Source organism: Lycium ferocissimum, chromosome 7 (assembly GCF_029784015.1).
Source record: "Lycium ferocissimum isolate CSIRO_LF1 chromosome 7, AGI_CSIRO_Lferr_CH_V1, whole genome shotgun sequence".
Lineage (NCBI taxonomy): Eukaryota > Viridiplantae > Streptophyta > Magnoliopsida > Solanales > Solanaceae > Lycium > Lycium ferocissimum.
Window position 1 is genome coordinate 28,226,293 of NC_081348.1, and position 20,243 is coordinate 28,246,535.

Genomic DNA, 20,243 nt, shown 5'->3' on the forward strand with positions numbered 1-20,243 from the left:
TCATTTGTATTTTTTAAAATATATTTTCTTTTTATAGAATTTATATTTCATTTCCTTTCTTCTCATTCCCAACCTTTTACTTCTTGTGGTTTTAAATGTAATTGCTCGTTTTTTTTAAATTTTTTATTTTATTCATTTAGCATAACCGTGTTAATATTCTAATTTTTGAAACTATATCTCTTAATATTAGAAAGAATGAGTCATTAGCAAACTTGGCATATAAAAAGTGACGTTATTAAAGTAGAATTTCGTTGTGAATAAGGTTATTGACTTATATTTTCCCTTTGAATTATAAGAGTATTTACTTATGTTACGTTGAAACTTACTTATGTAACGTTAGAATTTGACATAAGAGTAGTATGTTAAAAATATTCTTTTGGATTTTGAATTTAAGTTATATTTTTGATTTTAAAAATATTTGCTTTAATACTATTGACTTGTTATTTCACATTGCATGTTGTTTATTTTTCACTTACAGTTGATAGAATTATTGTCAAACATTTAAATAGTGTTATGACATTATATTTATAAATATTCTTTTTTTTGATAAACATCCAATCCCATGATGTTCTCACAAAAAAGGTATGCTTTTAATTTTTATAATCAATTAAAATATTATTAATTTGAAATTATATATCAATTATTTTTTACAATATTAGTTACAAATATATGATTATTAATTAACATATTTTCAAGAAACAATGTATTATTAAATAACTAATTTAATATCATTTATAAAGGCACATATTTTTTAAATATAAATTTTAATTTTTTATAATTAAATTTTAATTTTAAATTGAACTAACTGTGTAATTACACTTGTGCAACCAAACAGCACGCTTGTAATTACATTATGACGATACTATATAATTATTAGGCTATGTAATTACTAGGTAGTAATTACACCAATTCCAATTACTAGGTGGCTTTCCAAACTGGCTCTTAATTTAGATAACTCTCTCGAGTGGTTAAATATACACGCCACACGGCACATACGGTATGTCATCTGTCACAACAAAGGGCATTTATTTTGACTTATATTATAATGTGAAGGATGAAAGGGTCCTAGGCATAATCCTTTTCACTTATAAAGGTTTGAATTATCCGAGTATCAATCTATTAATGTATTATAATTATTATTTTTGTTGCGTTTCTGACTTTTTAATAAGTTTGAATCATTCAAATCTCATAATCATTAAAAATAATATTCCCTTGAAAGATTTATGTGAATATGACTTTTCACTGCTACTGTATCTATTACAATTACCATCACTAGCTTTCAGTGTACAACCGCCACCACCACTTACCTCTATTGCCAACCATTTACATGAGACCTCTCTATAAGAGCACCTCCATATAACAACATCTATTTATAACAATCAAGCTTTTTCGAATTAACTTTTTATGTTATATTTTACTTCTCTATAACAACATTTCACCTATATCATCAATAACTAATTTTATAACAGTACGCTATTTGTAAAATTACCCCTAAGTAACAGTTATCTGCTTTTTTGATAATATAATAATTAACCATCTTTATAAAAATAAAATATCTATGATTATCAATAATAAATATAAAGATTTTGACCAAATATTTGATCATTTTAATACACTATTTTTTGCTACTACCATTTAATTGCATAGCATCAAACTCATTGAGCGTACACAAACTACCTTCATTCTTCATAAATCTAAATTTTTAGTGTAATTGAATATTAAAATATAACGAGTGTCTTTATTTATACGCAGTCGTTTAACTCCTTGTTTTCCTTACGTTTTCCGACATTCAACGGGTATTTATGTCGGGGACTCGTATAAAAACACAAACATACACATAACAACTTCAGTTCCTCAGTTAATTTCTACAATGGCACGCAAGTCTGAGAAATTCTTGGAACTATATGGTAATATCTAATTTCCAATCCCAATAATTCTTTTTCCCTTGCGTTATATTCTTGAAATCAAGTATTTGAACGATCTCTTATAGGCTACGATTTACTATTGGGATCAATTGCTGCATTCTATGTGTTCATGGTACCTTACACTAAAGTAGAAGAAAGTTTCAATGTTCAGGTACTTCTTTCTTGGTTCCAATCTTTTTCTTTCTTTCTTTTTGATGTTTCTTGCCTTTTTGTTTGCCTGCTTTCTTGATTAGTTTGAGTCATGTTGTTGGGTATTTCGTAAAGGAAAACCCCAATTTCTTTACTAGTGGTTCTATTTAGATGGATTGGATTAATGTTGGTTTTCTTTAATATCACAAGATTATGTAATTTTGGCACCTTTTGGTAAATTCGTTGTGTAGTAAAATGGTTTTAATTAGGAGGGAACCGACATGGAGGATCAAGAACTGGTTATTTTTTCGCTTAATACTTTTTGTGTAAAGAAAATAGTCCTACATGTTTAGTTTTTGGTTTTAATCTGCCCTTTTTCATGAAAAAACATTATTACATGTTATAGTTGGATGATTTTTTTGGCAACTAACGCCAAAGACTTGTATTTTCTGGCACTATCTTGGTGCATGTTAGTGAAAGGATCTTTTTCACTAGTATAAAAAAAAAGAGTAAAATTGGAATTTTCAAGTTTCAAGATTATGCTTCTCAATCTTTGACGTTGTTCTTGGTACAGCGTGAGAAAAAGATGTAAGCGCATGAGCTTGGAAAAGCTGGTACTTAATTCCGTGACTTCGCATGCCGCAAGCAGTACTCTTTGTAAATTTGGAATTGGCTAGCTTTGTTCTTTTAGTCAAGAACCCAAAAATAGCCGAAATCGGTTAGCACTTCAGAGTTAAGGATTTGTGGATATGTTTCTATTTGGTTGTGATGAGCAGTTCCCTCTTTTAGAATCTTCTTTCAATTTTTTAAGCGTTCTGGACGTATGATTTTGTAGTGTTAGCAGATTCCACTTGAAGTGGGAAAACCTAATCATTATACTTTTTTGTTTTTTGAGAACCGTGTTGTCTGGGCTAATCATTATAATTCATGACATTGTAATCTGTAGACTTCCTAAAATTGTAATCAATCCTAGCCACTGTACGCAGCTATGCTTTTAACCAACTATAACACTTCTCTTATTTGTGGGATTCCTTTTCTCTTTTTGAACCACCTTGTGAGCAAGGAATTTTGGTGCTTTACAAGGATTGCATCTAGATATAATGATATAGAGTGTAGTTTGAAGGCTATTGTATGTCTTAGAACTGCATAATTTGGAGGCTGTATTTTATTCTTTTCTTAACTGAGCCTTGATGATCATGCTCCCCTATTTTGTTTTCCTTCTTCTGCTGAAAAATGTTGTCCTGTCCCATGGGGTTGACATTTTTCTCCTTCTTTGATTAGGCTTTGCATGATATTTTGAACCACAGACATCAGATAGGGAAGGTAATGGTCTTCTATTTTCCTATATTCCCCCCCGAAATTTTGTCACCCATGCTTCTGGTGAATTTCATGTAACAAAGTATACTCATTGAGTTTTTTCTGATCTTTGTTCTGCAATCTTAGTATGATCATCTGGAGTTCCCTGGAGTTGTACCTCGCACATTTGTCGGCAAGTTTTCTACTTCAGCTGAGCTTATCAAGAGATTTTAGTACTTAATTTTTACCATGTGATGATTCAGCACGAACGCCAAATTTGAAATAGTTTAGAAAAAAGGAAAAAATTATGTCCATCTTAAATTGACAAATTACTGCAAAAGATTCTTAACTTGTTGCTTGTAGATGCTCTAATGTATTGCCAGATATTGAATTTTAAAATCTTCTGCAATTATAACAGTTCATAAAGTATGAGGGAAAACATTTAACTAGATCCAGTGGTTAAGGACCTTTATTTGAGTATTTAATTTGTGAAAACATTCTCGACTTGTTAAAATTGGTGAGGAAAAATATCTGGCAAATGCAAGTATTGGTATTATTCGGTTACAGATGTATTCATTAGCTGATACAGGAAAGTTTAAGTTCATTAAAATAGAAGAATACTTGTCTCCAAGGGGATGGCTTAGTGGTTGAGGTATGGGAGTAACAACCTGGAGAAAGGATTTTGGGATATACAATCTTATAGTTATCGAGGAAAAGGAATTTGAGGTGATTTTGTGGAGACAAGAAACTGATATGAAAGGGTTAATGGAAAAAGGCGGAAAAAGTGGAGTGGATCTTTTTGCTCACTATTTAAAGAATGCCAATAATCATGGAAAATAGCTGCACTTGACCTTCTTGGGTTTGGGCTAGGTGATTTTTACAACTGTATGAGTTGAAGCATAGTCCAAGTCTTCACTTCAATTTGTGCACATTATCTCCGACATTTAACTTCTTTTTCTGCAAATTCCATCTACATTTCAGGGGCTCTTCTTGTATCTATTTTGGCATCTCCAGTTGTTCTCTTAATGAATTTGCTACACTTGCCAAAGCTGTATAGTCTCTATGCAGGTATGGTATTTTGAGGGAACATTTGTGTGGTCGAGATTATATTTGAAGCTTAAATCTAATTCGAAAGTGTCTGGTAGTCTAAACAATGATGAGGTTTGACTTGTTCAAGCATGATCTTTATGTTGTTACTTTTGACCCGCGACGGTTGCCTGAATGCTTTTTCATCACTTAAAAGTAATAAAAGAAATCTTTGTTTTCACTTGCCATATGTAAAAAATAGAAGAAATTTTGCATTACTTCCTACAATTCAATAGCATATTAGTTATCTCCAACTCAGTCACATTGTCTTGTTTTTGGATGCCAAACGTAGAAATATTGTTACAATCTTCTAAGATTTCACCTTTTACACAACGTTGCTTACCCATAGCGATTAACAGGTCATGAATACAAGTTAGCAACTGTGTTGCTTTGTGAAAGGAGGTTGGTAAAATAAGCTGGAACAATAAGTAGATAATTACTTTAGCATCAGGATACAAGTTAGCAAGTGTGTTGCTTTGTGAAAGGAGGTTGGTGATATAAGCTGGAACAGTAAATATATGAACTGTAGTTATTCGGAAAGCTCAACCTGATGCTAAAGTAATTATCTACTTATTGTGTGGTCAAGATTATATCTGAAGCTTAAATCTAATTTGAAGATATCTGGTAGTCTAAACCATGATGAGGTTTGACTCGTTCAATCATGATCTCTATGTTGTTACTTTTGACCCGTGACGGTTGCCTGGATGCTTTTTCATCACTTAAAAGTTAAAAAAACTTTGTTTTCACTTGGCATATGTAAAAAATAGAAGAAATTTTGCATTACTTCCTACAATTTTTCAATAGCATATTAGTTATCTCCAACGCGTAGTCACATTGTCTTGGTTTTGGTAGCCAAACGTAGAAATATTGTTACAATCTTCTAAGATTTCACTTTTTACACAACGTTGCTTACCCATAGCGATTAACATGTCATGAATACAAGTTAGCAAGTGTGTTGCTTTGTGAAAGGAGGTTGGTGATATAAGCTGGAACAATAAGTAGATAACTACTTTTGCATTAGGATACAAGTTAGCAAGTCTGTTGCTTTGTGATAGGAGGTTGGTGATATAAGCTGGAACAGTGAATATATGAACTGTAGTTATTCGGAAAGCTCGACCTGATGCCAAAGTAATTATCTACTTATTGTGTGGTCGAGATTATATCTGAAGCTTAAATCTAATTTGAAGGTGTCTGGTAGTCTAAACCATGATGAGGTTTGACTCGTTCAAGCATGATCTTTATGTGTTACTTTTGACCCGCAACCGTTGCCTGAATGCTTTTTCATCACTAAAAGGGAAAGAAAAAAAAAATTTGTTTTCACTTGGCATATGTAAAAAATAGAAGAAATTATGCATTACTTCCTATAATTTTTCAATAGCATATTAGTTATCTCCAGCTCATAGTCACATTGTCTTGGTTTTGGATGCCAAACGCAGAAATATTGTTTTAATCTTCTAAGATTTGACCTTTTACACACGTTGCTTACCCATAGCGATTAACAGGTCATGAATACAAGTTAGCAAGTGTGTTGCTTTGTGAAGGAGGTTGGTGATATAAGCTGGAACAATAAGTAGATAATTACTTTAGCATCAGGATACAAGTTAGCAAGTCTGTTGCTTTGTGAGACAGTGAAAGGAGGTTGGTGATATAAGCTGGAACAGTGAATATATTAACTGTAGTTATTCGGAAAGCTCGACCTGATGCTAAAGTAATTATCTACTTATTGTGTGGTCGAAATTATATTTGAAGCTTAAACCTAACTTGAAGGTGTCTGGTAGTCTAAACCATGATGAGGTTTGACTCGTTCAAGCATGATATTTATGTTGTTACTTTTGACCCGCGACCGTTGCCTGAATGCTTTGTCATCACTTAAAAGTTAAAAAAAAAAAGAATCTTTTTTTTCACTTGGCATATGTGAAAAATAGAATAAATTTTGCATTACTTCCTACAATTTTTCAATATATTAGTTATCTCCAACTCATAGTCACATTGTCTTGGTTTTCGATGCCAAACGTGGAAATATTGCTACGATCTTCTAAGATTTCACCTTTTACACAATGTTGCTTACCCATAGCGATTAACAGGTTATGAATACAAGTTAGCAACTGTGTTGCTTTGTGAAAGGAAGTTGGTGATATAAGCTGTTACAATAAGTAGATAATTACTTTAGCATCAGGATACAAGTTAGCAAGTGTGTTGCTTTGTGAAAGGAGGTTGGTGATATAAGCTGGAATAGTGAATATATAAACTGTAGTTATTCTGAAAGCTCGACCTGATGCTAAAGTAATTATCTACTTATTGTTAAACTCAATGGTTCCTGTGCAGTCATAGATTGATACAAGTGGAAAATGTCAAGCTTAATGAATGGCTTTGTTAGAGGAGGAAAGAGCTCATAAGCTGAGAAATGAGATTACTAATGCTTTTAAGCTGAAACGACAACTATTACCCAAGTTATGGGCTGGTAACTGAATGTGTTAAAATCCAATAAATAGGCATGCCTATATTCATTTTTCTGGCATTTGATACACACTGGACATATGACGTGAACATGTTATATCGTTAGAAGTTCTAAAATGGGACATGGCTTGCACGAGTCTTGGCTAGTGTAAAGCGATCTCATGTCTGCTTTTCCTTTCTTGGCTCCATCTTAACAATGCAACACAGTAAATAATTAGTATGACTTGTTTTCAGGTTAAAGCCAATTTAATCACATTTAAGATAGAAAGAGACACTCTGATTTGAACATTGAATGGCGTCGTTATTTCTTCCTTCATAAAAGAAAAGAATGATTTCTTTTATTTGACCATTAACTTCAGTTTATAGCGAGCCTAAAAACCTCTCACATGTTATTCCTTTATCTGCTGCGTAATTTTCAGAGTGACTGACTTGAGTTTGTTTGTGTAGTACGACTGGTATTGGGTGGTATGGTGCTGTTTACATTGCGATTTTTCCGCATTCAGGTATCTGATTGTATACAAAGAATATAGTGACTATGCTTTTCTATTGGAGCTTTATTTCATCAAAGTTGACATGTTCTCAGAGTCAGATGGGTGTTGGACTGAAGTATTTTTGGTTTCTAGCAAATCTTGCATTTTTTGTGATAAGTATGAAATTTCATTTAACTGCACCAAGCAAGTGCAGGAAATATTTACAGCAAAATGGATCTTAGCTCCCTTCTAAAACATTTGGGAATCGCTGAAGTTAACGAAAGTGTTAGCATCATTTGCAGAAGACGTCATCCATCTGATCTAATTTTGCTATATTGCTGATATATTTGATTTCCAGCATTGTTTAATTTCATTAAGTTATTATTCCCTATGTTCCATTTTATATGACACTATCCTGTTTGGCGAGTCGAAGAATTTTTTCTGACATTTTAAATATATTTCGAATGATTAAATCTTGCGACATAGTACTTGTTATGTAGTTTCGAAATATATAATATTTTTTTCTGAACAAGGGAATCGTGTTTTAATTGAGAAAATTGAATGGGTTGACTCTCATAACCCAAACATTGCCCTTTTCTTTTGAGTTGGGGGAGTCAAAGGTGACAGCTAATGATGTGATGTTAAACTGGTTGTGCAGATCAAGAAGAAGTTTGGATCTCAAGTTGAAGCATTCTTTGTTATCCTGACAGCATCTCAGTTTCATTTGCTGTTCTATTGCACCCGTCCTCTTCCAAATATATTGGCATTTGCTTTAGGTCAGTATTTCCACGTTCGCACTTTTTTCACTACTAAAATGCTAACTATTTCTCCATCCAAATTGAATGTTGTCTTCCATTAATCAGTCCAAAAATAATAACGCACACTTCCTGAATAGGAAACCAGTATACTGATGCTACTAGATAATCCAAAAAGTGTTCCTCTATTAGTATGAAACAATTTCAAAATTAAACAGTGGCTTGCACAGTTTATAATCCCAGGCATACACATTATGAGATAGGTTCTATTTCTTGTTGATATCGTGCCTAATGTTTGTGGTGTCTTGTACAAATGGATCATACCACACGCTATTGCTGTATCATCTTTTCTTCTGATTAGAGCTAGCAGTTTAGCTGTGCAAAGGGATAATAATTGTTGAATTTGAAAACCTTAATATCTAGTACTTAGTCACTTGACACTCTATGCAATATTCTGGTCTCAGTTATTTCATCTCTTAAAAGGGAAAGTTTAGGCATTGATTTCACACATTGTTTTTCTTTTTTTCTAGTAAATTTGGCATATGGTTTTTGGTTTAAGGGAAGTCTGTATGCTGCGTTAAATTGCCTGGTAAGTTGGCCTCACCATTTAACCATGAAACATTGTTTTATGTGACATATTTAACAATGATTTACTTTGCTAGCAGCCATGTGTTTACAGATCTTCAAGTTCATGTTTGGAGCATGTTTCAGTATATTTTCTTTTCTTACGTAATATATGAGCTTCAATGTTTTTGATGATTAGATATAATACAAAAGACATACAAGTGCACGAACCAGCCATGTAATAAGCTAGACGCTCTACAATTTCTCTGCCTGTCTTCCGCCTTTCACTAGCTTCGTATGCATCATATTTTATATTGCATTCTAACCTTAGAGCTGCAAGTGATGTAAATTTGCCACCTTCAGTACTTTGTACTATCATTGTCTGTTAAATAACTTATTCATTGTCAACTATATATTTTGGAACATAAGTGGAAAAGGGGAACTATGAAAAAAGTAAAGGAAAGGCTCCTTTCACATTCGCTATGGTGAACTTTGTGGCATTTGGTGGGAAAACAAGCTCGCTGGAACCAATGAAAAAGTCTATCCATTTGTTAATGCAGCTTCCTTTTGAATGATCAGAAAATTGAAGAGGTTACAATAATAAAAGAGATGTAAGATGTATTAGGCACATCTACCGAGGCTTAAAATATTTGTGGGTTATTATGTAAACAATAAGTGTAATCTATTTTCTGTTTCTGGGTCTTTGTATCCCCTTTTTAGGCTCTTGTAAACGTAGCAGTCCTCCTAGGTAATCTGTCTAATACAATTTTCTGTTTTCCGTATAAAAATATCTTAGGCACCTGCTAGCCAAACCTCAGGAATTGGCCAAGAACGAGGAAGGCCAGGATAATTAGACATTTGCTCATGCCCAACTACACCCTAAAGAGAATAAGTTGTCTCTGCAAATATAATCTGACCTATGAATCCAGTGTCAATCCCACAAAGAGCTAGGAATTCTAAGCTAAATATTAAGTCTATTCCTAGTTTGACTAGTCCAAATGGTCGAATGATGTAAAGATGAGTAATTATTCTGTGTTATCAAACAGATACTACTTAAAATTACTATAGCAAATAAGAAATCAGCCAGAGAGAATGGCTATTTGCAGTTATCACATTAATTTTCTATTTTCTGGTTCAGGTGTTTGCAACATTAGTCTTCAGATGTGACATACTTCTGCTCATTGCTCCTTTGGGTTTGGAGCTCTTGCTGGTGAGCTGGACAGCTGTATACTTAAGAGTCATTACTTGCTCTTTTGAGTTCTGTTTTTCCTTTCCCTTTGGAGAAATGCAGAAATGGTTGGTTGGTGTTGGAATTGGTTTATCACCTGAACTTAGTCTTGATAAGAAGGAACCTTACCATTTGAGCTGACTTGAGTGATGCATACTGTCATGTCTTGATTTAGATATGTGTTGTTATTGGTCTGCTTGAATTAGTTTCCATAAGATCTGGGTTCTTCCTAAGAAGAGATTGTCCCACTTTAAACGAATCTTGACTGCTTTTCTTGTCAACTTAATCTCAATATTTTGCGATAACTTTAAATATTTTGGTCTCAATTGCTGGCAAAGCTTTCGTACTCTTTGTTTCTGGGCTCTGCTTTTATTAGTTTTTCTTCTCTCCTGCATTGATTATTTTGTATAAAGACTAATTTGGCCAGTTATACCGAGAACATGATTTTTTTTTTCCTTATCATAGAGTTGCATGCACTTGATGCATTTATGTCAGAGATGACTGGGTGGAAGTAACAAATTCAAATGAAGTTTGGATGACCAAACAAAAGAAAAGTATCCAGTTCCGTGTACTGCATAGCAAAGTGGATAGATTCTTTCAGAATAAAAAACATTATCGAATTGGTTTCGTGCCAGTGTTTCGTAATTTGTGATAACCTTATGAAGTGTGTGCTTACTCAGCATATTCTGCCTAATATGGATATTTATTTCTTACCTGCAGACTAAATCAGTTTCTTTCTGGAAAGCAGTGACATCCTGCTCAGCTGCTGCTTTCCTCTCCATAGGTTCGTAAATATTTAAGGAATCTCAGTTATTTGGTGAAGTAAGTTGTGTAATTACCAAGTTTATCTGTTATATACTTTATCAAGAAAAAAAGGTTTTCTTTGAAATAAGGATGTCATATTATCTGAAACCTTGAAACAATATTTTTGACTATATTACAGGCCTTACTGTTCTTGTCGATTCAGTCATTTGGAGAAGGTTGTTGTGGCCTGAACTAGAAGTTTTCTGGTTCAACTCTGTCTTGAACCGGAGTTCTGAATGGGGTGTATCCTGCATTTGTAAATGTAATTACATATTTAGTTTCTATGTACTCCCGAGGTGTTTTACATGGATAACTCATGCTCATATTATCTGTCGGCACAAGTATGTGCTTTTTTCTCTTACCACTAAAGGAGGACTTGATATACAGCTTGGCATGTTCTGACTAAAGGTGATTGTGAGCATTTCCTCTGAGTGCCTTGATTTGATTTCTTATTTATTTTGATAGGATCTGATTTTATTCCTGAAAACTTGTACTTGTAGGCTTCCTTTTTTATTTGATAGATCTACCATTGATGTAAACGTTCGAGTAGAACTCCTTTGACTAGAGTTTTTCTCAACAAAGGTTTCCATATCTTTTACTGTACCTTAATAAATGTGAACAGACTCATCCTTTCCACTGGTACTTCACGTCAGCGCTTCCCCGTTCACTGCTTGCTGCATACCCGCTTTTTTTGGTATGTGTGTTTTTTCCTTCAACAATTTCTGCTTGCTTGCCATTTATAGTAAAGGTGGGATTTGTCAGTACATGCACCATTCTATAAAATGTTAAAGAGATACTCAGAGGTATCTGAGAGAAGCAAATGAGGCCTATAGCCCTTAAGCATGCAATGATAAAGTTAGCCCCATTAAGCTGCAAGACCGAGGCTATTTCGAGGCAGTCATAGCTTAATAGTTGCTGTGAACTTGAGTAAAAGACCAAAGCAGTCTGAAGAGAACCTATTTCGTTCATCCTCAGAAATTTATAGCCACTAATATAGAAACTTGAAAATCTCGCTTCATCTCACAGCAATGGGCCGGTAACCATCGTGCTTTCCATTCTAGGTAGCATTAATATTTTGGAAGTAGTAATGCTACTTTGCTATTTTAGGACTGAGGTAATTATTTCGCTTGGTCCCCTTATTCTTTTCTCGAACTTGATGTTAGTTTTTTCCAGCTTGGGGTTTTACTGGACAGAAGGGTTTTCTTCTACATCCTTCCAGTTCTCTCATTTGTTCTACTGTACTCAAAGCTTCCGCACAAGGTATAGCTTAGTAGCTCTGTGATTGAGTTGTATAGTTGATGTTAATGTTGTGGTAATTTGTTCATTTCAATAATCATCAATGCTGCAGGAGCTCCGCTTCATCATTAGTTCCATTCCCATCTTCAACTTTGCAGCAGCTGTTGCAGCTAGCAGAGTGTATGTTGCTTCTTAAGCTTAGCAAGCTCCCAATTGAATTTTTCAATGAGTTCAAAAAGATATCTTCATACGAGTATATACATGTCTAGTTGCTCTTTGTATGTGGATTTTATTTGAACCATAAATGACTGGCATTCACATTATTGAAGAGTGGTTAGGCCTTCAGAACTTTACTTCCTCCGAAATCTAGCATTTCCTAGTTTCTCTACAAAGTGAGGATCTGGGATTCACTTAAGCAATCAGTCAACCTGTGTATGCCAGCAATTATTTGTCGTTGATATTAGCTAACATGTATCATGTATTGTTGACTATAAGCTAGGGAATTCTATCCCATGGTGCTTCAGCCTTTGCCTGAGCTTTTACTATGCTGTTGTAGCATCAGACTGGATGCAGCTAGTCGATCTGATAGTTTACGAGTGCCCCCCCTCCCCCCACCCCCCCTCTCCCCACCTCCAAAAAAAAAAAAAAAAAAAAAAAAAAAGAAAAGAAAAGTTGACTGATCCGAATGAGAATTTGTTTGGCTATAAATCTCACCTATATTGCTTGAGGTTTCATTATAATGTGTCTAGAATTCTTATTCTGTTGCATCATCTCAACTTTATGCAGGTATAATAACAGGAAAAAGAGTTTATGGAAGTTTCTGTACATTGCTATGTTGGGATTAATGCTTGGCAGGTATGATTGGACCGACTTGCTCGTACTGCAAACTGAATTATTTGGTGTATTCTGACACATTTCTTGCTTTTTAGTCTAGCGTGCACGGCAGTTTTTTTCATGGCATCGTATGAAAACTATCCTAGTGGTTATGCTCTAAAAGCTCTGCATAGGATAGGTGAGTTCTCTCTCTATGTTTTACCCACATTATTTGAGTTTGACATGAGCCATGGACTGCTTGATCCTCTCATACTTATTAGGGCTCAAACCAATAAAAAGCACAAACTAATGCCTGGTTTTTTTCTTTTTCTTTTTCATCTGCTTAACTACATTCATGTTGTTAGAAAAAAGAAAAAAAAAAGAAAGAAAGGAAAGTGAGGAAGTAGGCTATTCCCCAATAATGACCGGTTACCTTAGTGCTGGGGACGAGTAAGATTAAGATTATTATCTGCCATCATCATGACTAATTGAATATGCTGTCAATGTGCCAGCCCTAGCCCTTCTTGCGCTTCCAATATCCATTTCGAGGGTCATCATAGGTCTTTTGGGCTTACACATGCAGCACCCTTTTATCTTGAATGTGATAGAATGCTCAAGGAATGAGTACCTCTATGTTGTCCATTAATAATATGGTTTGGCACCACAGAAACAAGTGCTAACAGACTTAAAATCTGAACAAGAGGACTGGGTCTTGCATAATTAATCTGGAGACGCTAATTTTATTGTAACTTTGTAGTTCCCAAGCAGTTATTTGGAGTCTGTTAGTAGCAAGGTTATATGTAACTTCCCAGGGTTCTTCCAATGTGCTGAATATTTGGAAATCACAGGTCTGTTTACCTTTAGTTCTGTAACTACACTTCCTTTAGGAGTAGTATCTAAGCTAGTTAAAAGTTGAGCTATGCAGTCACTCGTGGATTAGGAGAAGGTCTGAATGCCATAGTTTTCTATTCTTACTGAGCAAATTCTTAGCTATAAAGCAATAGGATGTAAGGTAAAGCAGACAAAACAAAATTAAGTGGAGCAACAACATTATCAATTTCCGTGTATAGTAAGCAGCCTGGCACTTAAAATTATGTAGATGTCCTGTTGTACCTTAGTGGTTATGATATAATGTGGTTTTCCACATCTTTTAAAGCTTTTTTATCTTTTCTTTTTATCTTTTCTTTTTATGCACCTCTATTAATTATCAGTCTCATTCGTTTTACTTTATGATTTTCTCGTGGCCTTTATGTTTTGCTTGCTTACAATATCGACTTGAATCTGTGCCTAGATGGTGTAACAAAGAATTTGGATGAACTGTCGGTTCATATTGACACCTTTTCAGCGATGAGTGGAATATCTCGATTTTGTGAAGATCATTATCCATGGAGGTATGCTTGATCACCATTTTGATGCAGCTCACTCAGTGGTCTTTTCTGGGATGAGATCTGATTTGGAGAAATCCTTTGCAGGATCTCCTTTCCCTAAACTGTGTCATGTGTGGTTGTGTACTAATGCATAATATATCTGTAGAAACCTTCGAGAAAAGACACTAAAAGTTTAATTTCTGATTAAAGATACTCTAGATAGCTGTTCTGAAAGTCATTTTTTGAGGGCCTGGATTTTCCGAAAAGTCATCTTTTATGCTTCCCTAGCCTAAATCATAAGCCTTAATCCTGATCCCATTTGATTAGAACTGAAAAATTTTGGAATATTTTTACCAAAGAAGTAACTAATAGGATTTAAGAATTGGATGACTTTCTCTCTATATGATACAACATTATGTCACGGGCCGCCTCCTTCATAGTGTGAGCGGTACACTAATGGCCCGTGCGGCGCCCGTAGTCCAGGCGGACTACGAGCCAGCCTAATGATACTCCCGATAAGACTCGTATGGCACGACCTTGTGCCCATGGCTTTGGAGGCTTAGCCGGCGTGCCGGCCGGGGTCGATGTCGAGGCCTTGGCCTTGCTAGTATGCCCCCGTGGCATGTTTCATATGTTGGGTCTTTGCTCGCACACACACACCGGGTTGGCTACGGACGACACGCGCTCCTCGCTCGGTGCCGAGCGTCGGCCGGGTGCACGCACGGTCCAATCCTGTCGCTTGACATCGGTTCGGTGCCCGCGCACCCGACCGTGCGACGCCCGAGGCAACCCCAAATCCTTGGCACGTGTGTGTGTGTGTCCTTTGTAGTATGCCCGCGACGAGGCTTTGCTAAATGTAGCCCTCGCGACATACTTCCATCTTGCATGGTGCAGCGTCGCCCTACGACTGCACGTCTAGGCCAACGGACCCTTGCTCGCTAGGTTGAACCTGAGCCAAGGTCACAAGTCAACACACGAGGCTCTTAGAAGAGGTGCCTCGAGTGTTCAATCAGCACGGAGGGCTTTCTCATTCTCAAGGATAGCCCGCAGGGCATGGTCGGTCCATACGTCAAGCCTCCGGCCCTCATTGGGCGCCCAACGCCGGCTTCGTGGCCGAGCGCCGCCCATAGAGTCGCGTAACTCGTATGGGTACCTAGGACCTTCGGGGATGCCTAGGGCAGGCCCCGAGGTGGCCTCCAAGGTTGCTCATGGTGCGCGGCGATGGTGGCACGCGGGGGGCCGAGCCGAGACACTTGTGCCCCCTTTATATATTGCTTTAAAAGAAAAGCCCAAGTTTTAGACCGGGACACGATTCTCGCCCGAGAATCCCACTTGGCCTTTCTCAATGATTCGAACCCAAACGAGGCGCCGTCTGTTCCTAACTCTTTCTCTTGACTTCCTTCACTCCTCCATGAAGTTTTCATCTCATTCCCATGCTCGTGGAACGAGATATGGCCTTAGGGAGCTTTGACACTTGTGCTCCGCTCCTTGGCTAAGTCAAGCCTTAGGTAAATGATGTTCAAGTGACGCCAAACTTGGTAAGCACATTCAATAACATCCTAGGAAGGGTGTGTTCACCCGAAATCCCAAGATTCCATCCATAGCTCGGAAACGCTCGGGACTGACACTCAGGCTCGCACGGGCCGCTCGTGCGTCGACGACCCGTGGGCTCATCTCAGATCCTTGCTAAACTTCCTTGCTACTCTTAGGATATGCAATGGAGCATATCTAAGATGATTGTGGACTCCCGTCCGTCGGAACCCATGTTGGTGCACGTCGCCCGCACGGCTGACACTGCCTGCGGGGCTGACACTGCCTGTGGGCTGGCACTGCCTGTGCGACTGGCACTGCCTGTGCGGCTGACACTCGTTTGGCCCGCTCGGGGCGCGCGAGGTTACGGGCGCCAAGGCACAATGAAGGCAGCCCGTAACAGATATAGCAATTGAGAGAATATAGCCTTTTTTTTATTTCGAATCCCACTTTTGGCATTACACTGGGGATGTACAAAGATGTTGTTGGCATGCTTAAGGGAAGTAATAGAGTTTGGTAACTTGGTAGTTGATAGAGAGATGTGACATAAGTAATAAAGCTATATGGGTATATAGCCTAATATTTATCCTTCGCAAGAAAAAAAAAAAAATATAGCCTAGTATTTATCCTTGAGGAACTATAGCTCCATCAACAAGTGCCATTGTTTTCAACTAGAAGGACTATTGCCGTCCCCCCCTCCCCCTCTAAGATGGCTCAACTCTTGTAGCCTAGTCTAGCCATATGCCAATTGGTATAGGATGACACGGCAGGAGCGACCTGGCTAGTGCCTTATTGGCAAGAAGGTCAGCACATAGTCTCGTTTCTTTTGCAGTTATCTTTTGGGAGGATTTTTTTTCCCTTTTCTTTTTTTCATGTCGCCTCACGGGTGAGGTTTTACTACATGTTTTAGATATTTGGATCGCATTGCAACATAAAAATAAAGAGAATTCAATGTTGACGAGCAAGATTGAATAGCGGAAGCAAGAAAAAAAGAAGCAGCTAGTTATCCCCTTTTAACTTCTCTTTTGTGTACTACTCTTTTGCATCTTCTTGATGCCATCAGTGAAGCTGCTTCATCAAAAAGAGTTCCCTCCAATACCCCCCTCCTCTTCTTTTTTTCTTTTGTTTTGGTCTTTTTGTTCTTCTGCTTTCTTTTTGGTTATTATTTCTTTCCACTATTATTAATATTTATCTTTTTCCTTTTTTTTTCCCACTGAATAAACTAGTTTTGACATAGCAATATTAGTTCGTTTTATGGGTTAATATATCTTTCAGACCAATTTAGGATTAATATTTCGATCTATAGCTGGTTAACAAAATTACATCTGTTGTATTGTGTTCAGAATATATTATGTCAGAGTTGTCTTGTTGTTTAATAATGTAGAATAAAATTACTGATTTAATGCTGTTTTCCTTGTTCCATCATGCTGTAATTCTTTTTCTCTTTTAGTGCATTCCACTTATAGTGTATTTATCTCTACAAAATTTATGTACTATGCTGAATTTCTTTCCTCCACATCCAAGAAAGGCATCTATATTCCTGCTTCGAGTGTTAGGATCTCCACCTCATCTTCTATTTTCAATTTGAAATGGATAGAGTAAAATAATTTCAATCTTTTTGTTCGCTTGCAAAAGTTCTGATGGCACATGACATCTTTTCTGCCATTTTCCTTTCATTCCTGTTGATCACCGCCTACTTATGGATGATATAAATATCCATACCTCAGTGAGGTGTGTCAGTATGTTCCTGTGACAGTAAGGTTTCTTTCTTTTATAGCAGTTTTACATGCGTGGTTTTTTGCAATATTGTGGGTATTCTAGTACAAATAGCTTTTTAGTGATGCAATATTATGGTTGATTATGTCTATACATTTTACCTTGCTACTGATGAGCATCTTTCAAAGTTTATGTTATTGTTTCTCCTTTTTCCCTTCTAACTGCATTTTAACCTCAAGTTTGCTATTTTCTTGGGTTCAGGTACTCTAAAGAAGAAAATATTTCTTTGGAAGACTTTCAGATGAGAAATTTCACATATCTCCTGAAGTGAGTTCTTTGCAATTTATTTATCTTATTTTGCTGGCTAATTTTTTCAATTTCTCTATATTTTAGAGGCTAAGCCGTTACGCACAATCGTAAGTGATTTGTTGACTTATGTACTTTAGCTTCTAAGCTAATGGGTTAAAGTGGCGTTCCGAGTCTAAATAAGGGCAAGCATAGAGAGTGAGAGTGAAGTGATTTATGGGGAAGTAAGGCTTGTTTGATCGTTAGGTAGCTTAATTGCGTTGGCCTTTCTTTGATTGCAAAGCTGAAATCATTTCCAACTTTACTTGGTAAATTTCAGTGTCATGTGATGGAACTTGGAAGACACTAGCTTTCAGTGCCACCACTGCCCCTGCTCCCCATTCTAGGATTCCGATTAACCCATGCGTGATTTTACAGAACTGAGGTATTAGAGTTTAGTTCTGAATGAACAATAATGACCTTAGCATGACCCAAATGGATCACTGCTTTTACATTGTAAAAAAAAAAAGATCACATATTTAGTGGTCTACACCCCTGAGAATATGGTGATTAAGCTCTTTACAATGCCTGGAATAGCACTTCTAAATGAAGCATTTGAGGCTTCACCAAACGAATGACTCTAGGTAGAGGATGACATTGATTTACAAAATGTGATATGATGGAGTTTCTTAACTTTCAATATGATTTTGTAAAGGAGTTGGTTATCTCCTTGTTAAGGTGATGCTTTTTTTTATTTTTCTTTTCTTTTATTCCTCGAGGAATGCTGATATCTGTAATGGAGAGGCATTTCTTGTAATGCTGATATTGTGTTTTTCCTTCCTCGGACAAGACTGCTAAAAGAACTATAAAACAAATAATTTTACATCTGAATTCACGTCGATATTCAAATTATTGATCTTAAACCAATATAGTTGGTGTTACTGATGAATATTAGGTCTGACAAAAGTACTGCATATGAATTATTATCTTTTACTTCTTGGTTCATTGGTTGATCGAACTCTTGCTTCCCAATCATGTACATTTGTAAGCTACTGTGGTGGTCTTGGCCATTTCTAATTTGGGGGTTTCAGAATACATGGATCTATGTTGCCTGTACATGGCACATACGAATCGCCTACTTTAACCGTTTTCTGAGGGGAAAAAAAATCTTTTTTGGGATAAAAATACACGTGACAATTTGCTCACTAGAGTCAATTTTTGGGTCTTCAGATAGATATCAGCGTTGCCTAAGGTTGGTGCTGAAAGATTTAAATGATACAAGAAGATAACACATTTTAAATGGAATACTATCACACACATGGATCACCGCCTCTTGTATAAAAGGGTAGTGTTGAGTTATTACTTATGCTTGGTTAAAATAGCTTAAGATTTAAGTGCAATGTTAGTGATCATTACAAGAACGTAGGGTAGAACATTCTTCCTGAATAAGCATAGTGGTTGCACGCCTCAGATATTCTTACAACAATTATTTAGAAAATATCTAACATACATACCTTCGACCAGTCAATGCATTTGAAAATGACGTGACAATAGGGATCAAAAGCTTGTTTCGAGCCTTTCTATGTCCCCGTGTTAATTATTTGCTGAAAAAACATAAGATTCTTACTCTCTGCCAGTTGCTGAATCAGAATTGCACCTGTGCCTTGCCATTTCTTTCTTTCCTCTTCAGTTTTAAAGGATTAGGTTCTGAACACAACCAAGCACCCCCAGCCCCCCCCCCCCCCCCCCCCCCCAAAAAAAAAAAAAAAAAAAACCCTTTGCTGATAGTGTTTTAATTAATCTGGATCTTGTTTATAGTACGTTATCTTTACCAATTCTGCTGTACAGTGAGAATTCTTACATCGAAGGATTCAAATGTCTGATGAGTGTTGATGGTTTTTCTCGGGTTCGTGTACGAATTGGTTTTCCTCCAATATCACTGGTAAGTATTTTTCAGACAATGCCAATTGATAGCTGCAAAAATCTGGGCAGCATCCTTGTTACTTTAACCTGTTTGCATCACACAGACAAAGGAACCAAAGGTGTTTATTCATGGAAACATAAGAAACACAGGCATCATGAATAGAAGCTGGCCGGGATGCTTGGGTTCTCCCTGAAAGCTTCCAGTAGTGGGGCTGAAAATTGTAACGAGGCATAATTTCTAGTCTTATCACGACTGCCTTTTCGTGAAAACTGAAGGGAAAAATATGTTTAGGATCAGACATCAGCCGTGCTCGTGATGTACTGAGGCTGGAAATTTAGCTTGTTGCTGACATCAGATCCTCTTTGCACAAAGATGTGTTTCTTCTGGGTGTCAGAACAAAAAGTTGACATGTTCAAAGTATCAGTATTTCTATTTGACGAAAACTTGTCTTATTTCTGATGCTGTGGAAAATGTTGATGGTTTCTGCATCTTCAGACTTCACGCATGTAAGATGTTCAGGTTCAATTTTACTGTCTATATTTTTTTTATAGTGTTGCTCTGTCATCTCAATGAACTTACTAGCAGAAAAAATTGCCAAAATGGCCAGATAATTGTATTGCCCATTTTGAGAGAATCTCTTAGGCTTTCCATTTTTAGA

General features: G+C 36.4%; 1 protein-coding gene and 2 long non-coding RNA genes across 3 annotated transcripts; 2 read left to right on the forward strand and 1 right to left on the reverse strand.

The window, feature by feature from the left end:
- Positions 1-1,752: 1,752 nt before the first annotated feature.
- Positions 1,753-20,243, forward strand: LOC132064156 (dol-P-Man:Man(7)GlcNAc(2)-PP-Dol alpha-1,6-mannosyltransferase). Its single transcript, XM_059457053.1, has 20 exons — positions 1,753-1,907; positions 1,991-2,076; positions 3,336-3,377; positions 3,498-3,543; positions 4,332-4,418; positions 7,341-7,396; positions 8,022-8,139; positions 8,649-8,707; positions 9,821-9,892; positions 10,631-10,694; positions 10,854-10,957; positions 11,337-11,408; positions 11,888-11,974; positions 12,063-12,130; positions 12,737-12,805; positions 12,880-12,962; positions 14,055-14,154; positions 17,638-17,703; positions 19,510-19,603; positions 19,689-20,243. The coding sequence occupies exons 1-20, from the start codon at positions 1,871-1,873 to the stop codon at positions 19,776-19,778; spliced, it is 1,500 nt and encodes a 499-aa protein (XP_059313036.1). The 5' UTR covers positions 1,753-1,870; the 3' UTR covers positions 19,779-20,243.
- LOC132064157 (uncharacterized) lies at positions 15,633-16,585 on the reverse strand. Its single transcript, XR_009416511.1, has 2 exons — positions 15,973-16,585; positions 15,633-15,936 (listed from the first exon to the last, which is right to left on the reverse strand). It is a non-coding gene; the product is annotated as an uncharacterized LOC132064157 (long non-coding RNA).
- On the forward strand, positions 17,710-19,411 carry LOC132064158 (uncharacterized). Its single transcript, XR_009416512.1, has 2 exons — positions 17,710-17,906; positions 18,002-19,411. It is a non-coding gene; the product is annotated as an uncharacterized LOC132064158 (long non-coding RNA).

Bases quoted from the DNA above. Each gene is read 5' to 3' on its own strand.
- LOC132064156 (XM_059457053.1), top strand. From the start codon at position 1,871: ATGGCACGCAAGTCTGAGAAATTCTTGGAACTATATG. The intron at 1,908-1,990 runs GTAATATCTAAT...GATCTCTTATAG, and splicing joins GAAATTCTTGGAACTATATG to GCTACGATTTACTATTGGGA. The intron at 12,806-12,879 runs GTATGATTGGAC...CTTGCTTTTTAG, and splicing joins TTGGGATTAATGCTTGGCAG to TCTAGCGTGCACGGCAGTTT.